This window comes from Saccostrea cucullata, unplaced genomic scaffold (genome assembly GCF_032062105.1).
Source record: "Saccostrea cucullata isolate Sc308-1 unplaced genomic scaffold, CSIRO_AGI_Scuc_v1 ctg503, whole genome shotgun sequence".
Classification (NCBI taxonomy): domain Eukaryota; kingdom Metazoa; phylum Mollusca; class Bivalvia; order Ostreida; family Ostreidae; genus Saccostrea; species Saccostrea cuccullata.
The window spans coordinates 333,910-354,454 of NW_026935642.1; the positions used below are offsets into that span (position 1 = coordinate 333,910).

General features: G+C 30.6%; 1 protein-coding gene across 2 annotated transcripts; it reads left to right on the plus strand.

The window, feature by feature from the left end:
- The first annotated feature begins 15,364 nt into the window (after positions 1–15,364).
- On the plus strand, positions 15,365–17,909 carry LOC134243457 (interleukin 17-like protein). 2 transcript variants are annotated; one of them, XM_062725710.1, is made up of 2 exons: positions 15,365–15,692; positions 17,024–17,909. In XM_062725710.1, the coding sequence occupies exon 2, from the start codon at positions 17,027–17,029 to the stop codon at positions 17,585–17,587; it is 561 nt and encodes a 186-aa protein (XP_062581694.1). In that variant the 5' UTR covers positions 15,365–15,692; positions 17,024–17,026; the 3' UTR covers positions 17,588–17,909. The 2 variants fall into 2 exon arrangements, with proteins under 2 accessions (XP_062581694.1, XP_062581693.1); XM_062725709.1 differs by lacking the exon at positions 15,365–15,692 and adding an exon at positions 16,252–16,523.
- The last annotated feature ends 2,636 nt before the right edge of the window (positions 17,910–20,545 follow it).

Genomic DNA, 20,545 nt, shown 5'->3' on the forward strand with positions numbered 1-20,545 from the left:
TAATAAAACAAAAATTTACTAAAAAATGAAGAGCCTATTTGAAATGTAGTTAATACCGGTATATTTCAATGGTGGTTTAATAAAACGTTAAATTGTATTATAATTTCCAAGTATTTGAGAAAATGAGTATTTCATCTTGAAAAAGTTTCATACATGCAGAGAAAATGATTAAAATTTAAGAAATATCAATCATTGTATTATGATTTCCAAGTATTTGAGAAATTGAGTATTTCATCTTGAAAAAGTTTCATACAAGCAGGGAAAATGATAAAAAATTAAAAAAATATCTTATGTATATTTTCATCATATCATCAGACTTGCGTATTTTTTAGGCATTGAGAATATCTCTGATTTTTACATAGAAAGCACAGAATGTGCTTATGTTTTTCTAGGCATAAATACAGATAAGGTTATCCACTCAGCAAATTCTTTTGTTAATAATGCTTAGAGCCAAGGTAATTTGAATTAAAAAAAATTCTTCCATTTCACTGTACTTTTAAAACGCTCATTTATATTCACAAATAATTAAATAATAGCAGGTGCTTCTGGGATTTGTAAACATGAAAAAAGCTTCCTTTGTAAAAAAAAAAAAAAAAAAGACACGATAAGTATCCTGAATTTATCATTATAGCAGAATGTTCTAAGAAAATATTACAGGATTCTTTAATTAGAAGCACCATTTAATAGCGTAAAATAAGGACATAAGGTTAGGTGAAAAGATAGGACCCTGAGTAACTATCATTTCCGTGTTCCAAAGAAAATAAATGATAAAGAACCTGTCTGTACGGATTTACACGCATTTTTTATTGCTAATGATAAAGATTTTTCAACAACAATTGAGAACAAAAGGCCCTATGATAATCAAACTGAAGATACATGTAATACATTCGCAATAAAAGTGAGTAGTTATTAATCAATCTATTTAAGGTCACTATTGACCTTTGCGAGGAATTCCCCTTTTGAACACCTTAAATTTGAAGAAAAGATTTAACATCAAAATATCAAAATTATAAACTTCAATTTTGTGGTTTAACAACAACAACTGAAAAAAAACATAGTGTAGTAGTATCGTAAGAATCTAAATAATTAATGTATGTTACAGTTTATTTTTATGTAGTCAAAAAATTTATTTTAGCGTAAGTATTTATGGAAAAGTCTAAATTCATTCCCAATCTAATTAAAATCAGACTTCTTAGATCTGCGCAGAGTGTATACGGCGCGGATCTAAGAAGTCTGATTTTAATTAGATTGAATTCATTCCATACTTTCATATAACAACACTTACTTTCATATAACAAACACTTAGTTGTAGAAAAGGGTATATTGTAACTTTATCATTTGGGAAAAAATATTTGCGTTTGAGAAAAGCATTTTCTACAAAAAGACTCTAATTGTTACCTTACAACAAAACTAACCAAACAAAACTCATCTTCTCTTTTGTCTAATTCCCTTATAAATGCAGCAATATACCCTTATCAAATGGAGTTTTTGTTTTCCAGTTGATTTGTCACTCAAAAGTATGCTCTAGTTGAAAAAAAATTGAATACGGTTTCATTATTAAGAAAATTTTGCCTCTTTATTACTGTTAATTATAAACGCATATATATACGCAAGGTACAGTAGAATCGATCTCTCCACCAGTCACGGAAAGTCATGATTTTATTATTTGTGCCTTTCTTAAAAATGTATCATATATAACACTCAGAGGTTTTTGCAATGAAATTGTATGGAAAATTGTATGTTAGATAATAATTTATTGACGAGGAAAAAATACGTAATATTGTTTCCAATGCTTCTGAGTTCAAAACATTGATGAAAACGGCATTTTCATAATTCATAAACATTCATATTAAAATGATTCCTGGGTTAATGTCAGTTAATAAAAAAAACTTCCAATTGGACAACAGAAAAAAAATTAATGGAGGGTTATTTTTTCCTCTCTCTGTTCTGTTCTGGTTATATTATCCCTTTATAAAGCGATATCATTTTATCTATTAGATTTTCGGGTGACAAGAAAATCTTGATTCTTTAACTATGTCATTTGCTCGTTTAAATTAAGATATTTAAGAAATGTGGTTCTCTCTTAAAATATCTTGCAAGGTAAACATTCCAAAAGTTGTGCAATATGCTCTTTTCGTCAAGGTCAACTTAAATTTCATTTCTTTTCTTCTTTTTCTGACAGGAAGAGCTTAAAGGTAATTTAAACTAGTGTAGATGCGAACAGATTTTTAATTAGCCATGATATATGAATTTTACAAATAAAAAAATATGAAATTATAAAGAGGTTAAAAATAACTTCTGATTACTGATCAAGCTTAATTGTAAAATACTTATAGTACATGTATATGTACGTCTGATCAGCTTCTTAACGAATTCATTTCCTGATTATAATGACGAAGCTTATATGTTTTATTTAAAATAATGAAACTCAACGTCATTTGCTCCAGGGGAAACTAAAATTTAGTGAGTTTGTTAAAGACTTATTTCTAATAACATCCGTCAGATTGTCATAAAATGCCTATAAAATTGAGATTACTATTTATTGTTTTAATAATTTCAGGACCCTCATCCCACCCTGTGAAAGGGAATGTCCCACAAGAATTGACTGACATCAAGGATTGAAGCCTCATCAACTCACGTCATCTGATTCTCAAAAAATCTTCTTCTTAATAAATTTAAAATCTGTTCAAGTGATTGTTGATGTATCAATAGCATATTCACTTACATTGTAATGCGAAGTAAATTGTCAATTTGTTTACGTACAAGTTGTTTCAATGCCTAATAAATGACAGCAGAACACCAATCTCGGTTTTTAAATTTACATATTTTCAAACCTTTCCATTTCTTTAACTTTATTCTTTACATCACTATGAAAATTATTATATTCTTTTTTGGAAATGCAGCAATTTTCGATTTTACTAAAGATATTGAATAATTCAAAAAAGTTTAAAAAAAATAATTTGTAACCAACATAATGCAGTCAATAATGTAATTTGTAAGAACTAATTAGTAAAATAATTTTTAAAAAATACTCCATTGTTACAAACAGGCAAATTCTGAGGTTTGGTTTGAAACAGATTGTTCATATTTAGGACCACAGGAAGATTTATTCCTAATGCAATAGAAAAAAATCATATCACATAACGATGCAAAACAAATGTTTAGAGTTTGAATTTATTTAATTTATATCTGAAGAAAAATCTTGAATTGTACCCAAAAGAAAATTCAAACTTCAAGAATTTTTCAAACTTTTTCACTCTGAAGCTTTAAAAAAAAACAACAACAACAAAAAATACATCAAAACACAAACAAACAAACAAACAAGATTGTAAGGTAGGGCGAAAGTAAGGTTATATAAAAAAAAACAGGCACAATTTCTCTTTGATGATTTTTTTTATTATGACGGTCGTGGATATCGTTATGAAATAAAATCTTTTCTTTAAGGTTTTGTCAAAGGTCGACAAAAACTATACGTGAGGTATAAAGTTAAAACTTTCACAGAATCGAGGCGACCTAACGATTTAAGACCCCTTGCTTTGTGATTTGGAGGTCTAGATCGATTCTCTAGATCCGATGTAGCGTCAATTTTTAGACGTTCAACTTAATATAGAAAGTAAATCAACTTTCCGTGCCCAAGTACTGTTCCTTACATTAGAACTGATAGTCACGGGTACTTTAGATATGATATAAAATCGATTAGGTGTTAGCATACTAAACAACAGTCACCGTTCCGTGGCCTCGAGTGTCTATCATTTCCAATCTGACCTACATTTTGCAAAAAAAGTTAATACTGATTCGCTGATTTGACAATCTATATTTGAAATGAACAACCCTGGCGGACCAATGAACTCTTCTGGCACTAATACATGTTATAAACATGGATAAATATTTATCCAGGAAACTGTCTCTGAGATATTAAGTAGAGCAATGTTTGTAAACTGTATACTTTTGTATTTCTGTTTTTCTTTTGTTGTAAAATTATTATCTTATTATCGAAAGTAGACTAGACATTATTCACCGAGAAGGATGTTTGGTAAAATAAATCGACATTAAAAGATTTTAGAATGTTAAAAGCTCTGATAAAACATTTGTTAAATAATTGATCTGAATTCTACCACAACCAACCTTCTGAGCACAAGTTTATTGAAAAAAAAAAAAAAAAAAAAAAAAAAGAAAAAGAAAACTACGAGGGGTGATCAAAAAGTTCGCGAACTATCTCTATATCTATAAAACCACAATTCCGATTAGGAAAAAAATTGGTACACACATAGCCATACACAAGGTCTATAAATAGCATACGCTGAATAAAATTTTGCTCCTTGTTTGTGACGTCACAATGTGAAAATGACGTCACTTTTTAGTTCACTTGTGACGAAAAATGGTTGTCTCAGTCGTACTCGTTCAACAAATGACTGTAAAATTTATGGTATATCTTAGAAATCTCTTTGAAGTAGCGTGTAATAATTTGTACACAGTTTCTTAAGACAATTTACTTCCTATACATTCAATCAACGATTGGATTGATTGTTTAAGTGAAGGAAGGCAGATGGTTAAAAATGATACTTGTTATATTGCCCAGTGAAAGCAAGTTTGAAAAGAAATGTTTTTTTAATTAAGCATTGTGCTATTAAAGACCTCCAATTTACACTTTGAAAAATACTTGAATATTTCAACAATAATATCATAATAATTATCAAATACCTAAGACATCGTTTACTTTAGATTTTAAACATATTAGATATGATAAAAAGGAGGCACCCATTCTCTATCCACCTTAAATAAACGTCTCTTCCGTGACAGAAAATTTAGGTTTTGATAGTCGCCATGCTTATTTTTGGAAAGGATATTCTTATCCATACATGCTGTTGCCGAGATTTGAACATCCTGACAAATAAACTGTTCTTGTTATAAAAATTAACTTACATGGAAAGAAATATAAAACTCAGAAATTTGTGACAAAACGCTACGGAGGCGGTCACGTGATCGCCTATATCACGTGATTCGCGCATAAGCAGATCGGTGACAGATGTGCATTAAAATCGGAGAGGATTAATTTAAAATATAGGCCTAATCAACACTGAAATCAAATAGTGTTTCCCTTATGGACGTTATTCAATTGGTTCGCGAATTTTTTGATCACCCCTCATAAATTTAATGTTTCTATATGCAAAATGATTACGCCTACGTACGGTGCCATACGTAGTAAAAAATTCTTTTGAGTAATGAAATGTTGAGATAACAAACAGTATTCAAGCTCAATGTTAATCATACAATACATACTGGGAGCAGAACTAAGACAGACCTTCAAAAACATAGGATGTGGGATCAGGTAGCATAGGGGAGTGAGTAACACCTACCGACCGGTCAAATCCGCCTTGTGCTCCTTGTCATCATAGAAAATAAAACCTCGGAAAATCCGTTACAATGAAGTGTGTAAATAATGGCTTCACAATAATTTTGAAATAATGTTAGTCAGCATTTGTTTTAATGATATGTTGTGTTTGCTGACAAAGTCATTGTATTGACCATAGATCTTACGATATGATGATTTTGAACGAGTTTCTTGATATTCTATAGATCATAGAACTTACGAAATTATGACTTTTAACAAGAGATATGAACGCCGCATGCAGGTGATAACGGTATGTTAAAGTCATCACGTTCAACATAAAGCTTTGTTGACAGGTTACCTTTTTTTAGTAGAAAATCCAAATATGAAACAGATGTGTGAATCTGTGGTATCTTACATGTCAACCTCACTGGGATATTTCGTGTCGTTTATGCCCTCTTTGAAAAAAGCTCATTCTGGTTTGTAGCAGTTTGTAGCAGTCGGTCAATAGAACCTATTTCTTGACACCAACCTGGTACTAGTTGTCCATAAGTAGTAGACTACCCCTGTTAATGTTTGCCAAACAAGCTTAATAAAGGGTCGATCTAATCTGGAAATTAAAAGAATAGCTCACTAAGTAACCTGAATACATTTTATTGTGAAATCACAAATTTTCGTGGGGTTTAATTTTCGTTGCTTTCGAGGTATGAAGAGAACTACGAATTCATATCCACCACGAAATGTAAAATGTAACATATATTACTATTGAACAATTTTTCACCCACGAAATCAATTCCACACGAACCAAGAGTTTTTCCTCAATCCATGACAATTTCACCCCCTGTGATTTTACAGTACTTGACAGACACAAGATGGATATCAAACTACATGTGTAAGTACATGTGCATCCATGTTACTCCTGTCTTTCTTATTACAAAAATTTAAATTTTAAAGTTTGTACCTTTCAATTTTGCCATATACATATGCATTTCTAAAACATTTTAACCAACCTTTCTCTGGCTAATGTTATAGCGAAATTCATTAACAGTTTGCACATTATTACAAAAGGTACAAAGTTTTCCCCCGTTTGGTATATAATAAAACCTACCAGAACTGGTAAGCGAGGATTTGTTGTACATGTACAAAATTTTGTAAAAGGTGTAAATTTGTGCCTGATTCATAAATTTGTATTGGTCTCAAAGATTTTTAAAAATAGAATAATATATTTTTTTCTAAAGAATAATTTTGTCTTTTTCATAATTAGGAGTTGATCAATTATTTCACGTCGCCAAAATATGGCTGAAATATTGCCGACTCGGCCTTAAACAAAAATAATCAATCAATCAATCATTTCACGTTTAAAAGCTAAAACTTTGCCTGTTCCTTTGAGTCATTATTTAATCAATAAATATCATTTATATTCAACCCAAGTGTTTTACATGCTGTAAAACAAAACGTTTGGACACATATACCCTTCCTTTTTATGTTCCCATAATAAAAAAAAATCAGAAGTATATTGTTTTAGCCATGTCCGTCCAACTGTCTGTCTTTTTTCAATTTGTTTTTGAGTTTCTCCGCAAATCTAAACATTGATCGTTAAGGATTGGTTGGAGAAATGGTGGCGTCTCTATATGGGTGAAATATTTTCGGGAGAGAGGTAAAAATAAGCAATCAATCAATCATTCCACAAGACAACTCATTTTTTGTGTACCAGTATATTTGACCTCTTTATGTTGACCTTTGGGATTGACCATTTTTGAAAATATGAACCAAAGAAGTATGAAGCCCTAGCACCAACGGTTCGAAAACTTTTGATCCATTAGTACTAGGGTTTCATACCTCAGGTGTGTGTTTATAGCGACAAATTTTTTTTCCATGAGTATACATGGAATATTGTACATGTATATATTTTTTTACTTTTTCACCTTGACCCATAGGGGTTGATCCACTTTTGTTAATATTTACCTAATAATAACCTTGGTAATAACATTTGACAGTTGGTGCTAGGACTTTCATACTTCACATGTTTATTTATTGTGAAATTATTGAAACTCTTTCCATAGATATAGATATTTTTTATTTTTTTTTATCCTGACCTTTGAGGTTGACCACCCACTTTAAAATTATGAACTTTGGCCATGATTTCTAAACATTTCGAGCTAGGGCTTTCATATTTCATGAAATAAATTTTTGTAAAAAGATTTTTTTTCCAACTTTGACCTTGACATTTAATTAAATTTTGGAAAACTCTCACCTTTGGCACAAATTTTGAACAGGGTATATTTCACGGGTATATTTTTTATGACAAGGCATTTCTCTTGGTACCATTAGTTTAACCCATTGACCTTCATCTTGGAGTTTAGCCTACTTTTAAAAACTTAACATTGGCCATGTCTTTTGAATTGTTGATGTTTAGACTTTCTTATTTCACATGTCTGTTAAGTGAGACAAGTCTTTATTTCGTTATAACCTCTTGATCTCTTGGCCTTAACCTTAATTTTTAGTTTAACTTGCATTTGAAAACCTTCGCTTAAAGCTGCCATACAGAAGTATTAATGTTTCACATATATACATATCATTTAATTTCGTTTCCAATGACTAGCGCTTACCGAACTATACCTTAGAATCCGTATAATGAAGTAATAACTAATTAAATATTCAATTAAGTGGTTTTTATGGAATATTTTTATTATATTGCAGAACAATTAGGTTGATAATCAAGACCTAAGGTATTCTAGAAGATATAAATGTCAATTCAAATTTGAAATTTATTGATTTTATTCTTACGTTGGTTGTTTTAAAATACCACCTTCTTGAATAAGGGAATATCCCATACAATTATTCTGAAAGATATGTTTTCAGGTTACGAATTCTGAAAGTCTTTACTTTTTTAATTCTTTCACAGAGTCGTTACATCTTGTTATTACTTTTTCGCAAATACAATGGGATGATTTATCCTTAACTTATGCTTAATTTGACTACGGATTGCTTTGCTACATTGATACATAAGGATGCCGTTGAGAACTACTTACTTCTCTCAGCACATGCTCCTACTGTTTTTCAACAATTTACCTCTTTTGAGAAATTATTCATGCGTAGAGCATGCTCTGGTGTATCGAATGAACTGAGAGATAAAAACCCCGTATGCATAAGTAAAGGAATTCGAAAAGTAAAAGTCATCACGCTTGGTTGTAAGATAACCATTAACGTCTTTTCAAATAAAATATCCAAATATGAAACAGATGTGTCAGACTCCGTGGTACCTTTTATATCAGGCTCAACGGGATTTATTGTATTGACATAAGAATTGAAATAACCAATGTTAATTGACAATACGTCGTCAATACATCTACGATATATCTAAATATATGATTATATTATATTTTATATAAAAGATATATAAAACAGCAAGTGTTTTCTTCTTTTCACGTATAACATTTTTGACAAATTCTGCTTCATATGAATAAAAAATAGATCTGCTAAAACGGGGTACAATTGGTACCAATTTGATTAGATTGTTGGAAGACCTAGTCTCCATGAACCACATAAATATATTCAATCAGAAAATATAAGAATTTTTCAATGTCAACTTCAGAGTACTTATGTGTACAGTCAGAATGTTTTTTAACAAAATAATTTTGCAAAAGACCATTGAACAGGTGAGTAAATTTACAAGTTCCTATATTATTGATAAAAAGCAGCTGTTAATGATAAAAAGAACCTGATTATTTGATCGTGGGGAATGGTTGAGTGTAAAGTTGAAAAGTCGCAAGTTTTTAATCTGTTGATTTTGGTAAAATCTTGTGATTTGAAATTTTCAAAAGTTCCTTGCAATTTTTAAGCATTTACATTTGATTGACACAATTTCTCGAATATATTGTTGAACAGAACTCTTGAAGTTTCTTCTTTACTACTGTTAATACCTTTGCGAGGAGTAAAGACAGAAGCTTGGTTGAACTTTTACGGGAGCCCGCTGTGTATCATTATTTGTAAGGATTTTATGAAGTTTTTGAATCCAGTATAGATTAGGTATTTGAGATTCATTTTGGTTGCTTGGAATGCTAAAAATATTCAAAACTGATATATGATTTTAAAGAATTTCTTTCTCTGAAAGGAAAGTATTTCTCAGAAAGGAAAGTATTTGTATTATTTGGATTAGCACTTGTACAATTAAATCCAAATTCCTCTAAAATACAATTAATATAATGAACCTTCCAAAGACAATATTGTTACCTGCCTTTTCAGCATGGACCAGTACGTACTAATCATGGTATTTATTTTTTTTAGTACTGCATTTTTGATTAAAGAAGGACAGATGCTTTTCATATTGCTCTACAAGCTTTTAATTCGAGAATTTAACATGGAACTGTTAATCCATTATGACAAAGTGTAAAGGTTTTTTTCATGTCTTTCCCATCGTCTGTCGTAATCTTCTACAGAATCCATGATATCTATGAAATTCTGACACCAGTTCAAAGATCGTAATTCTCTATATTTAGGACCGTTTAAAATTAGTGATCGAAGGACCTCATTATTAATAATATGTCACGTGTCCAGCAGGACGATAGTTAAAGTGTACATAAGAACATGAACATTATGGAGGATTATGTTTTCATGCAATCAAAAATTTTGGAAGCAATAGTCATTCGTTGTATATATGTTGGAAATACAAGGTGTACGCTTTAACTTGAAATACAGTGGAAAAGAAGTCTGCACCCTTTTGTGATTAGAATATTACTTATATTAACCGCGTCCTTCTTTTGTTGGTTTATTGAAGTTTAAGGAAAAACTTATTATTTTATCTGCATTTTCTTCAGTAAAACGTGAGGGTTTAAAAAGCCTCTGATTTGCAATATCCATTATCACATATATTCTGGTGTCGAGGACACAAAAATGAATTTTCCTTGACCTTGTCAAGGAGATTTAAAGTTTCAAAGGGACAGAGAAAGTTTGGTGCGAATGTAATGAAGACCTAACTGTTGAATCACATCAGGCAATAATGAATCAAAAGAGACAACAATACAATACAAAGCAGGAGCGATCAAACACGGACCTCCGAAACATCAGAGGTGGGACCATGTGCCATGGAGGAGTGAGCATTCCCTGCTGATCGGTCACACCCACCGTGTGCTCCTTGTCATGATCGGGAAATAACGGAAAAAAATCCGTCGTCAATTCAGTGTATAAATAAAGGACTAACAATTAGTATTAAAAACGTCAGTCAGCATTTGACTCAATGATAAATTGTATTTCATGACAAGGTCATTGTATCGACCATAGAACTTAAGAAATGATGACTTTAAGCGAGACTGCTGATATTCTTGTTTCACCAACTTGCTTGTCAATAATTAACTTCATTTTAGAAATTAAACTTACGTAGAGCATGCTCTTGCATATCGAATCAACTGAAATATATACACTCCGTATGCAGGTGATGAAGGTATGTTGCTGCATAAGTAAGATAAGTTGACGATCGAAAAGATAAAGTCATAACATTTATCATATAGCTTTGTTGTTATATTACCATTAATGTCTTTTTCAAGTAAAATATCCAAATATGAAACAGATGTGTCAGACCCTGTGGTATCTTTTATCTCAAGTTCACAAGGATTTATCGTGTCGACGTAGGAATGGAAATTACCATTGTTAATTGACAATAAGTCGTCGATATATCTAAATGTCGAGTTGAAGGTCACAACAAGTGTTTTCTTCTTTTCACGTATAAGATATTGCACAAATTCTGCTTCATATGAATACAAAATTGGTCTGCTAACAACGGAGCGCAATTGGTACATATGGGAATTCCAATGGATTGTTGGAGGACCTGGTCTTCAAAAACCACATAGACATTGTCAATCAGAAACTCAAGCATCTTTTTGATGTCAACTTCAGAGTATTTGTGTGTGCAATCAGAATGTGTTTTAACAAAATAATTTTGCAAAAGACCAATGACCAGGTAAGTAAATTTATGCGTTCCATTTTTATTGAAAAAGCAACTGTCAATGATATCAAAAAGCCTGGACTTTGATTTATCGTGGGGAATGATTGTGTATAAAGTTGAAAAGTCATAAGTTTTTAAGCTGTTGATTTTGGTAAAATCTTGTGATTTCAAATTGTCCAAAAGTTCTTTGGAATTTTCGAGTATACATATCTGACTCACACCACTTCTTGAATATATTGTTGTACAGTACTCTTGAAGTTTTTCCTTCACTACTGTCAATATCTTAGTGGGGAGTTACGAAAAAGGCTTGATTGAACATTTACTGGAACTCGCAATGTATCTTTGTTTGTAAGGATTTTTATGAAGTTTCGGAATCGTAGTTTAAATTCATTTTGGATCTGTGGAATATTAAAAATCTTGAAAATTGACATATGATTTTGAAGAATTTCTTCCTTAGAAAGGAAAGTATGAGTATAAGTAGGATAACCGCTTGTAGAATTTAATCGAAGTTATTCTAAAATACAATTTATATATTGAGCCTTACAGACGAAGACAATGTTGTTACCTGCTTTGTCGGCAGGGACCAGTACATACTGTTCATGTAATCTATCAATTCTTTTTTCACTTCTGGGAATCTTCAAATATATATAATAGAAACCTTACACTCTTTCATGTTTTGAACTATTGGTTTTATTACAGCACCCTCTTTTTTTTTTTTTTTTACAAATAAGGAATTACTAGAGTATTCAAATTCCAAACCTTTTGAGGTTCAAAATATGTGTACACTAAATAAATAGCTAAATAAAATCAAAGAATAATAATCATGAAGAAACAATGAAATTAATTATATTTTTTGGTCTAACTAGATTGCACCAAAACTAGTTCTAAACCAGCGTTAATCACGGCTAGACAGGCCTTTGTCCAAGAAACCGAGCGCATCACTGTCTCATTAACTTTTAAATACCGAAACAATCAAATCTATAAAAAATATAAATAAAAATAAATTATTTCGATGTTAGGGTCAAATTATAATGAGTTAATAAATAAGCCTGGAGGGCAGAATATCTCAACCGGATCCTTCTCCTCTGAAGCACATTTAGTTGAAGCAAACTGGTGAAATGTACCTTTGTGACGTATTGTTACCATAAAAAAGTGAACAGTTTATTACCTTGAACCCTCAATTAATTAGACGGGCTATGTTTAACTTCTCGCTTCGGTTGTATCTGTTTTTACAGTTTGTAATTCATACGTCATAGAAAATCTGCGAAATTGTTCTTTTCCCGCGACCTAAAGATATGAATTTATTAATATAAGTCGTTTCTTAATTATAATTAAATTTCTGAATTTAAATATCTATTATTTCAATGATCCCGTGGAGAATTTTTAAATATTGAAATTTATCAAAAGTCAAAAAAGTTTTGATTGTTTTATTGTAGGAAGTGAATAAAGTTTGATTTGTAGTTGATGATGTTTATAAGACGACGTTAATACATTTCACAACTGATAGCAAAAGGGATAAGCGATTCCTCAAAGTCTTTTAACCTGACATCTATACATTCTTAATGAAATTTTAAGAAGTTTAATAGCCATATAATACGATATGTAAAATTTAATTCTGAATGTAACCCAACGAAAATATCGGGAAAAAATATATGAAAGCAAGCGAACCCAATCCCAACCATCTACCTACCCAGCCTAAAAAAAGTTGGATTTATTTCAGTATGTTGTAATAAATAATAATTAAAAAAAAATGGATAACTAGTTTAAATCAATAAAAATTACAGACAACAAAATCATTTGATCGCACTGAAACATTTTCTATTTGATTTTTAATTGAACACTTTTCTTAAATTTTATTACAAAATTAAGTTTATTATATTTTTTTTGTTCAAGAAATCGTTTAGAATGCTAATGAATATTACCATTCATATGAAATAAAAAGGGGAAGGGAGATATACCCGAAATCATCATTCATGAATCAGAAATATTTCCCTTATATTTATCATAATAAGGTATGCAGAATAAAACACGCTAAAACCTAACGGGTTTTTATATATTTCAAATTTCCCTTCTTTTTGGCTATAAACACGTGTAACACAACAGTGAATGAATGGGTAGGTCTACCCATTCCGGAAGTCTACGTTTCCTAAAGAAACTTCCCCTAAGAGTTAAAAAAGGTAAAGAAATACAATAATCCTTTAAACACGTTTACAAATCATGGTTATTTAACAAAGAGAAAATATTCTAAAGGGACTTAGTGTCTAAAATATTTGCCAAGTAGCTCACATAAGAGTTATCGTATTAAATAGTTGACACATTTAAAGATAAGTTGTTCTAGTTAGACTGTTATAGGGTGAAGGTCACCAGATACTTCCTCATTCTAAATAAAGGTAGTCTACAAGGTTTGTGTCACAGGCATTTAAATTTGTCGATTTAAGAAAGGTATATATCTTTTAAATTCGACGTTGCAATATCTAAATTGAGCATAGCATCCGGCATTTTCTCCTTCTCTTGAAGTAATTGATTTTGAAATACTTTCAAGATTAATATAAAAAAATAAAACTCAGGAATAATCATTTTAAGTTTTAAAAGTAAAAAGAACACCAGGTTAAAGGGGGATATCCCAAAAATTCCAATTTCAATTTCCCACTTTTACTACAGATGGTCAACACGTTACAGGAAATAAAATCAAAAGGCTCAAATTTTATCTGAATAATTATTTCAATGTGTATATGTGAAAAAATGTGAAGAATTATTGAAAAGGATCTAAGTTTAGATACAGAGTAAAGCATGAATTCATCAGTTGAATTTTTGAAGCTCAAGAGGGCTAGAGGGTCAACATATTAACAATCAGATATAACTAATTGTTTTTTGATATGATATCAACTATTATTTGGCAAAGAAATATATCATACATTTTAGTTTTAAAATCTATCATCATATGGAGCTCTCCTTCTAAAGGAGATCAATATAGTGTAAAAATGGACACAACCCCAAGTCCTCTTATTCTGTATCAAAACATAAATACACCAGAATCTTCAGTTCATGAGTTCTTAGTATCCCTTTTATATAAACTGAAACAGAAGCATGTGAATAATAAAAAGTGCGTCTAAACTGAATTAAGTTAGTCATTGACTAAAAAATTTTATCCAATGGATAAATAATAATAATAATAATGAGTAATATTTATAACAAACAGAACAACATATGTTTTGCTTTAGATATCTTGATTTAAAAAAAAACACAATTGTAAAAAAAAAAAACATTTTTGGTATAAGGGTATTTAGATGACTCTTATAAAAGTCGGATACTAGGTCATAGATTTGAAGCGAAAATGACCTCAGGAGTTTTCTACTTGTGGCTACTAATGTGGCCTCATTTAATTTGATCATAACTCAAGCCCTAAACTTGATTATGAACGAATTAAAACAATTTTGTATCCCGTGATGGGTTGGTGAAGTAGCATCTCGGCTTCTGAATGAATGAACAATTTGTAGGAAACGGGGAAATAGATGCAGTAAAAGCCACTTTTACGACATCCTGAAGGAAAAGTCTTATCTCAGTCACGTGTGGGAAATGAACACTTCACCACTCGTTCCTCTGCCGAAGAAAAGAGAGGCGAGTTATTAAAGAGTTGAGTATTAGGGACACTTATCTGACATTTTAATAGAAAAATATGAATTTAAGAAACTAAATGCAGAAGGAAATGCAAGAACTTTTCAATCGAGGATATTTAGTCAAAAATAACTAATCTATGATGCCTAACGGATTTTATTTGTAAAATAGTTGAGAATACAAGACATCTGTTTTGGATGGGATATATTATTTATGCTATCAACTCTAGATATATATAAAAGAGGGAAAAATACAGAAAAGGGAAAATTAGAGAAGTTTTAAACAAAAACAGTGACTGTACATAAAAGACATAATATGCTTTTTTCACTGGACCTTCTTAGCCAGCACAAGCACAACCTATGTTCTAGAGGACATAAACCTCATCTCACAGTAATGCATATCAATGATAAAACACAGAATATAAATAAGGGTACTAAATTGTATATTACTGAGACCAAATTCTGTAGCGTAAATTTTTATAAATGTCATTTTAAAAGGAAATCATAATCCAAACAACTTTATTTGTAATATTGACATAAGTACTAAACTCAGATTTCAGGATATTTGTTTGTGGATTCATAATAAGTGAATATTCTTTTTTCCGTTTGCATTTCAGCACCTGTTCAAATCTGTCTGTATTCAGCTGTGAGAGATATCAAAATTTGTTTTCTTCCGGGGTAAAGAGACTGTTCCCAGAATACAAAGTTTTGAAATCATATACATTTCATACTTGTTTAGGAATTTCACGATGCTAGCTTGGTAATTGGAATTTTGTCTTGTGGGATAAAACTAAATTTAAAAATAAAGGTATGTCTGAGTTTTAACTGAATATTATTGATAGAGAACATGTAAACTTAATACATAGGCTGTGATACTTTTCATACAAAACAGAATGGCATTACAATATATTTTTAGAAATGCAAAATATAAAATAATAATAGAGATACAATAAAAGCTAAGTCGAATGATAACAAATAATTATCAATCTAGATTTTACAAGGTCAAACTAAGTAATAAACAACGTTCTACATTGTTATCCATAGGTGTATTCCATAACAAAATCTTTCAAGGAGAGTAAAATAAAACAAGTAATTCTAAATAGTTTATTTTACCTATATGTGCAAAAACTACAATTTCCCGTCTACCCCTCGACTGATAAATTCTTTAACTGAAAGAGAATGGGAAGTAAACTTAATGTATATAAGAAGGATAAAAAGAAACTGATCTCTTGCTTAAGTAGCAACCAATGATTTATCCATAACAGAAAATCAGCTGAGGGTATTGTATAAACAGTAGCCCGGAACGGTCGCTTTAACCCGTTTAAAAGTATTACGTTTATAGAGCCAATCATTAAAGGGAGATCCTCCGTATTTGTAATCTAAAAATAGAGTGACGAAAAAGCCAACCAGGAAAGGGGGTGTTCCTTCCGCTAGACGCATGCTCAACAACAGTGTGTTTTAGGAAGAGTCTTAAGTTAAAAATATTCCCCAAGTTGTCCAAAATTTTTCTGCAGACTCTATATAATGGCAAACAAGATACCATGTCGGCATTATACCACAAACAACTCAGCTATCAAAAAGTTGTAAAATAAGAAACACATTTAAAATGGGCATCTCTTTTCTAATGTCATTCAAATTGGTAAGTGTATGATAATCTGGGATCCAAGTCTTTATTGTTTTTCATTTTAATGTTATCACTTTACCTTGACAAAAAGTTTTCTGTGCAATAAATATTTTCTTAACAATCATCTTGAATTAAGAATTAATAATGTCTTTAAATTCTTTGGGTCAAAATCTACATACTCTTTTTAAGAATTTTTTTCATCAAAATGTTTGGCTTTTAGAACATTTCCATTTTTTTTTTTTAGGATTTTAAGGGATAGTTACACACTTATTCATAAGAATAATTATCAATAAATACTTTACAAAAAAACACGGGACAAAAATAAAATCAAAACAATGATTGTATTCTTATCTGTGTGTGTTTATTTAGTTAATGTTATTTATTAATCGTTCTTTAATAAGAAGTTACAACTTTTACTTAATTGTTCCAAAGAATTAAACGCAGTCTTCATTTTAAAAATAATTTTTTTAATAAAAGTGAAGTTATAGACTCACTCAGTATGTTTTGTTTTCTAGGCGATGTGCAGTGCAATTGTCCTCTTGGGTGGTCAAGTTCAGTCAGCAGTGATATGTTCTGAGCCAACAAACCTAGCTGAACGGTACTCCCAATATTTGTCCCAAGAATCGGGGTCAAGTATAGATGAAATACTGGGCTCCTATTCAACCAACAACACACGTCCTGATGAAGAAGAACAACTTATCTACGGTACAAAAGTATGTCCTTCAAGCCTTAGAGTCATTACATCGGACCCAAAGAGCAAAGTCCACGAAAGAACTACTTGTCCATATTTCCTTGTGGCTTCTCATCTTTCAACTCGGTATCCAAAGATTATAACTGAGGCTCGGTGTAAATGCCAATCTTGTCTGGAAGAAAATGGTCATAGTACGGCCACTCGGTGTGAGCCCGTGTACAGACCGGTCAGGATTCTTACTAGGAAATCAGACTGTGTTGATGGTGTTTATCAGTATTCAGAGGAAACATATATGAAGCAAGAGGGATGTACTTGTGCCAAAAAGACCGAAGCTGTTTCAGGCTCTGGGTCAAATACAAGTTCTGGTGGTGATCCTGACACTATGTGAATAACTATAGGCAGCATTTACCAAAGTCTTTCAAAGGCATCCCTGGAAACGATACTCAGTTCTGAAAATGTTGTGTATTCATGCTGTATAATGGTAATTTATTGTGTGTCTGTTTAATATATATTGTGTGTGTGTCTGTGAATTTTAAATTGTCTCAGATTTTTGCATTTTATTCGATGTGCTTTTTGCTCTCTATCATGTCAAATATTTTACTAATTTTTACATATTTATTTTTTATATTTTGAATTTTAGAAGTTATTTTGCAATGATATATAATATATATACAAAGGTTGTTAAATTAAAAAGTTTACAATTTAAAGAATATTGAATTTCTTGGTTATTTTTTTCCCTATGCTTCAACAAATCAAACAGTCACTTAGAAACATAAAAATATATTTAATTGAATTTCCTCATTTGCCTATGCCTAATCTATACAAACAGTTTCTCTCTATCGGATTTATGCTTGACAGACATTTTCTTATCTTAAAAAAAATGAGAATGTGTACAATCAGTCATTCTTTTCTAAGTAATCTTTAATTCTTCCTCCTGAAATAAAGCACTGAGGAAAATCTAAATATCGACAAAAAGTCCTTTTAAAATTTCTTTGGTCAAAGAATTATTATTTTTTGAAATTTAATGCATCATGTGATGGTAAATTTCCAGATCTATTAAGATTTATTACAAATCAAAATTTCCAAACATGAACATTTTTCTCTTACCATTTTAATACTCATACAATTAAGAATGCTTCACAATTATTAAAATTCAAAACAATGAAAAATTCCTGTCTCCGAGTACAAATTACACGCTTAGAATACAGCATATCTGAAATGTAATTGGAAATGATTTACAAACACATCAAAAGTATTTAGAAACCTTAATATATCTGATACTATTTGAGTTGGCACTTAGCTCCGCAAACTTTGCATTTGTACAATAACATCCTGTACAATCACAAATCTCATAGAACCACTTGAAATACAATACAGTGATCGAACACAAATAACAAATATTAACTGTCCCCAATTTGTAGGGAATGTCCTTAACACATTTGCTGTGCACGGAGTATTGTTTTTACATTCATTGTTAACATGTGTTATCCCTCTGAACTTTAGAAAATTTGAGATCAAAATGGAGGTCTGTCAATGCTAATGTGATCAATATGTTCAGTAAAACAGACTGTATCGTAAATTGAATTTTAATAACATTGAAGATAGTTTTCACAATTACGATTCAAATTGGCAACTCTGTAGAGGAATTTTATATATTATAGTTCTATTTGTTCTCTATCAAAGCCGGAAGGACATTTCCCATCTATTGGGCGTACAGTCTTATGTAAAGTATGCAAAACACAGTATTCCAAACTTGATGTAATACAAAAATACGAATGTATTTATTTCAATGATCTGATTAATATCCCAACAAAACTATATCAATTGTTGTTCTCAGAATCCACTTTTAAATATCAAGATTGTTCCCAGATGTGGAAACAATTTTTAAAGGAAAAGTTTACTTATGTATCTTTTCACTTACAACCTATTTTATGAACAGCAATTTTTTTTTTCGATATCATTGATGAGCGTATCTTTATCAAATAAAATACAAAGCTCGTAGATATTTTTTCAAAGTCAAAATTATGGCTTTCGAAATTATGTCATAAATGAAACGATTTCAGATCTCTCCTGGAAAGATATTCATGAAACATATGGAGATTGTTAGACCAATATTTTCATACTTAATTTTCTGTTTTCCCGATCATGACAAGGAGTACAAGGCGTGTGTGACCGGTCGGCAGAGGATGCTTACTCCATCATGGCATCTGATCCCCTTCTGATTGATTAAAAGTCTGTGTTTGTTCTGCTCCCAATTGGTATTGTTTGAATGGATTTTTGTGCTTGAATACAGAGCTTTATCCCAAAATTGCATGATTTTAAACGTATTTTTCGAAATATATTTCCACAAATAAAGACAAACTTAGTCTTTTACACGATTACATTTACACTATATTTTGATATTTCCTTTTATTCTTAGTTACCAGAAGAACCAAACTTAGTTGAATGACTTATTAAATACTTCTGATATTAAATACTAGTATGATAAATAAGAAGTACCAAAGCTATACTCCTCGATATATACGAGCAATAAATACAGGATTTTTCTTTTCTTGAAGCTTTAAATAAAACACCAAAATCATTGAACCATCATTAAATAGCTTTTTGTAACGATGGACTAAGCGGGACCACTACTCTTAAAACTTTGGAACTATTTTGAACACACGTGAAGAATTTATTGTGAATTATCGGTTAAATAAATTTTATCACTGTAAGCGAGTACAATTTTTTATCTCTCTGTTCCCAAACGTAGCCACCACCGAGTATTTAAAGTAAAAAATCATCATGCATAAAATGTTTTCATTCTTAAATTCCGAAATAATCGACTCTCCATGACATTGCTAATGATACACACGAATGTTGTTTGATATAGTAATATACAATTTACACCCTCTTTTCCCTTTATTTGATATTTGTATTTTCTTGCAAATCCCAAAATATAGGAAATAAAGATAGATTAATGAGAGTATCTTGAATGACTATTCGGAAATACAAATACAGATTAAAAGTTATTCATTAATTAATCAATGTAACGAAGTTTTACATGAAATAACTACAATGTGTTATCTTGTTTATGAAATCATCTGCAAATATGTTCATATAAGCTTAATTGTTTTCTTTTGATTTATTTTATTTAAAATATGTATTTCAAGCAATTAATCTCTAAATCATATATGATTACATTTGGAAATTATCTCAAAAAATTATTCCGTATGCAAAAACAAAAATTCTTTAGTATGAAATAATATGATGTTTTAAATTTTCAACATAAAAAATCAAGGTCTGTATATTTTTCTAAGAAACTAAATTAGAATGAAATTACTCTTTTTTTTTTAATCTTGCGACA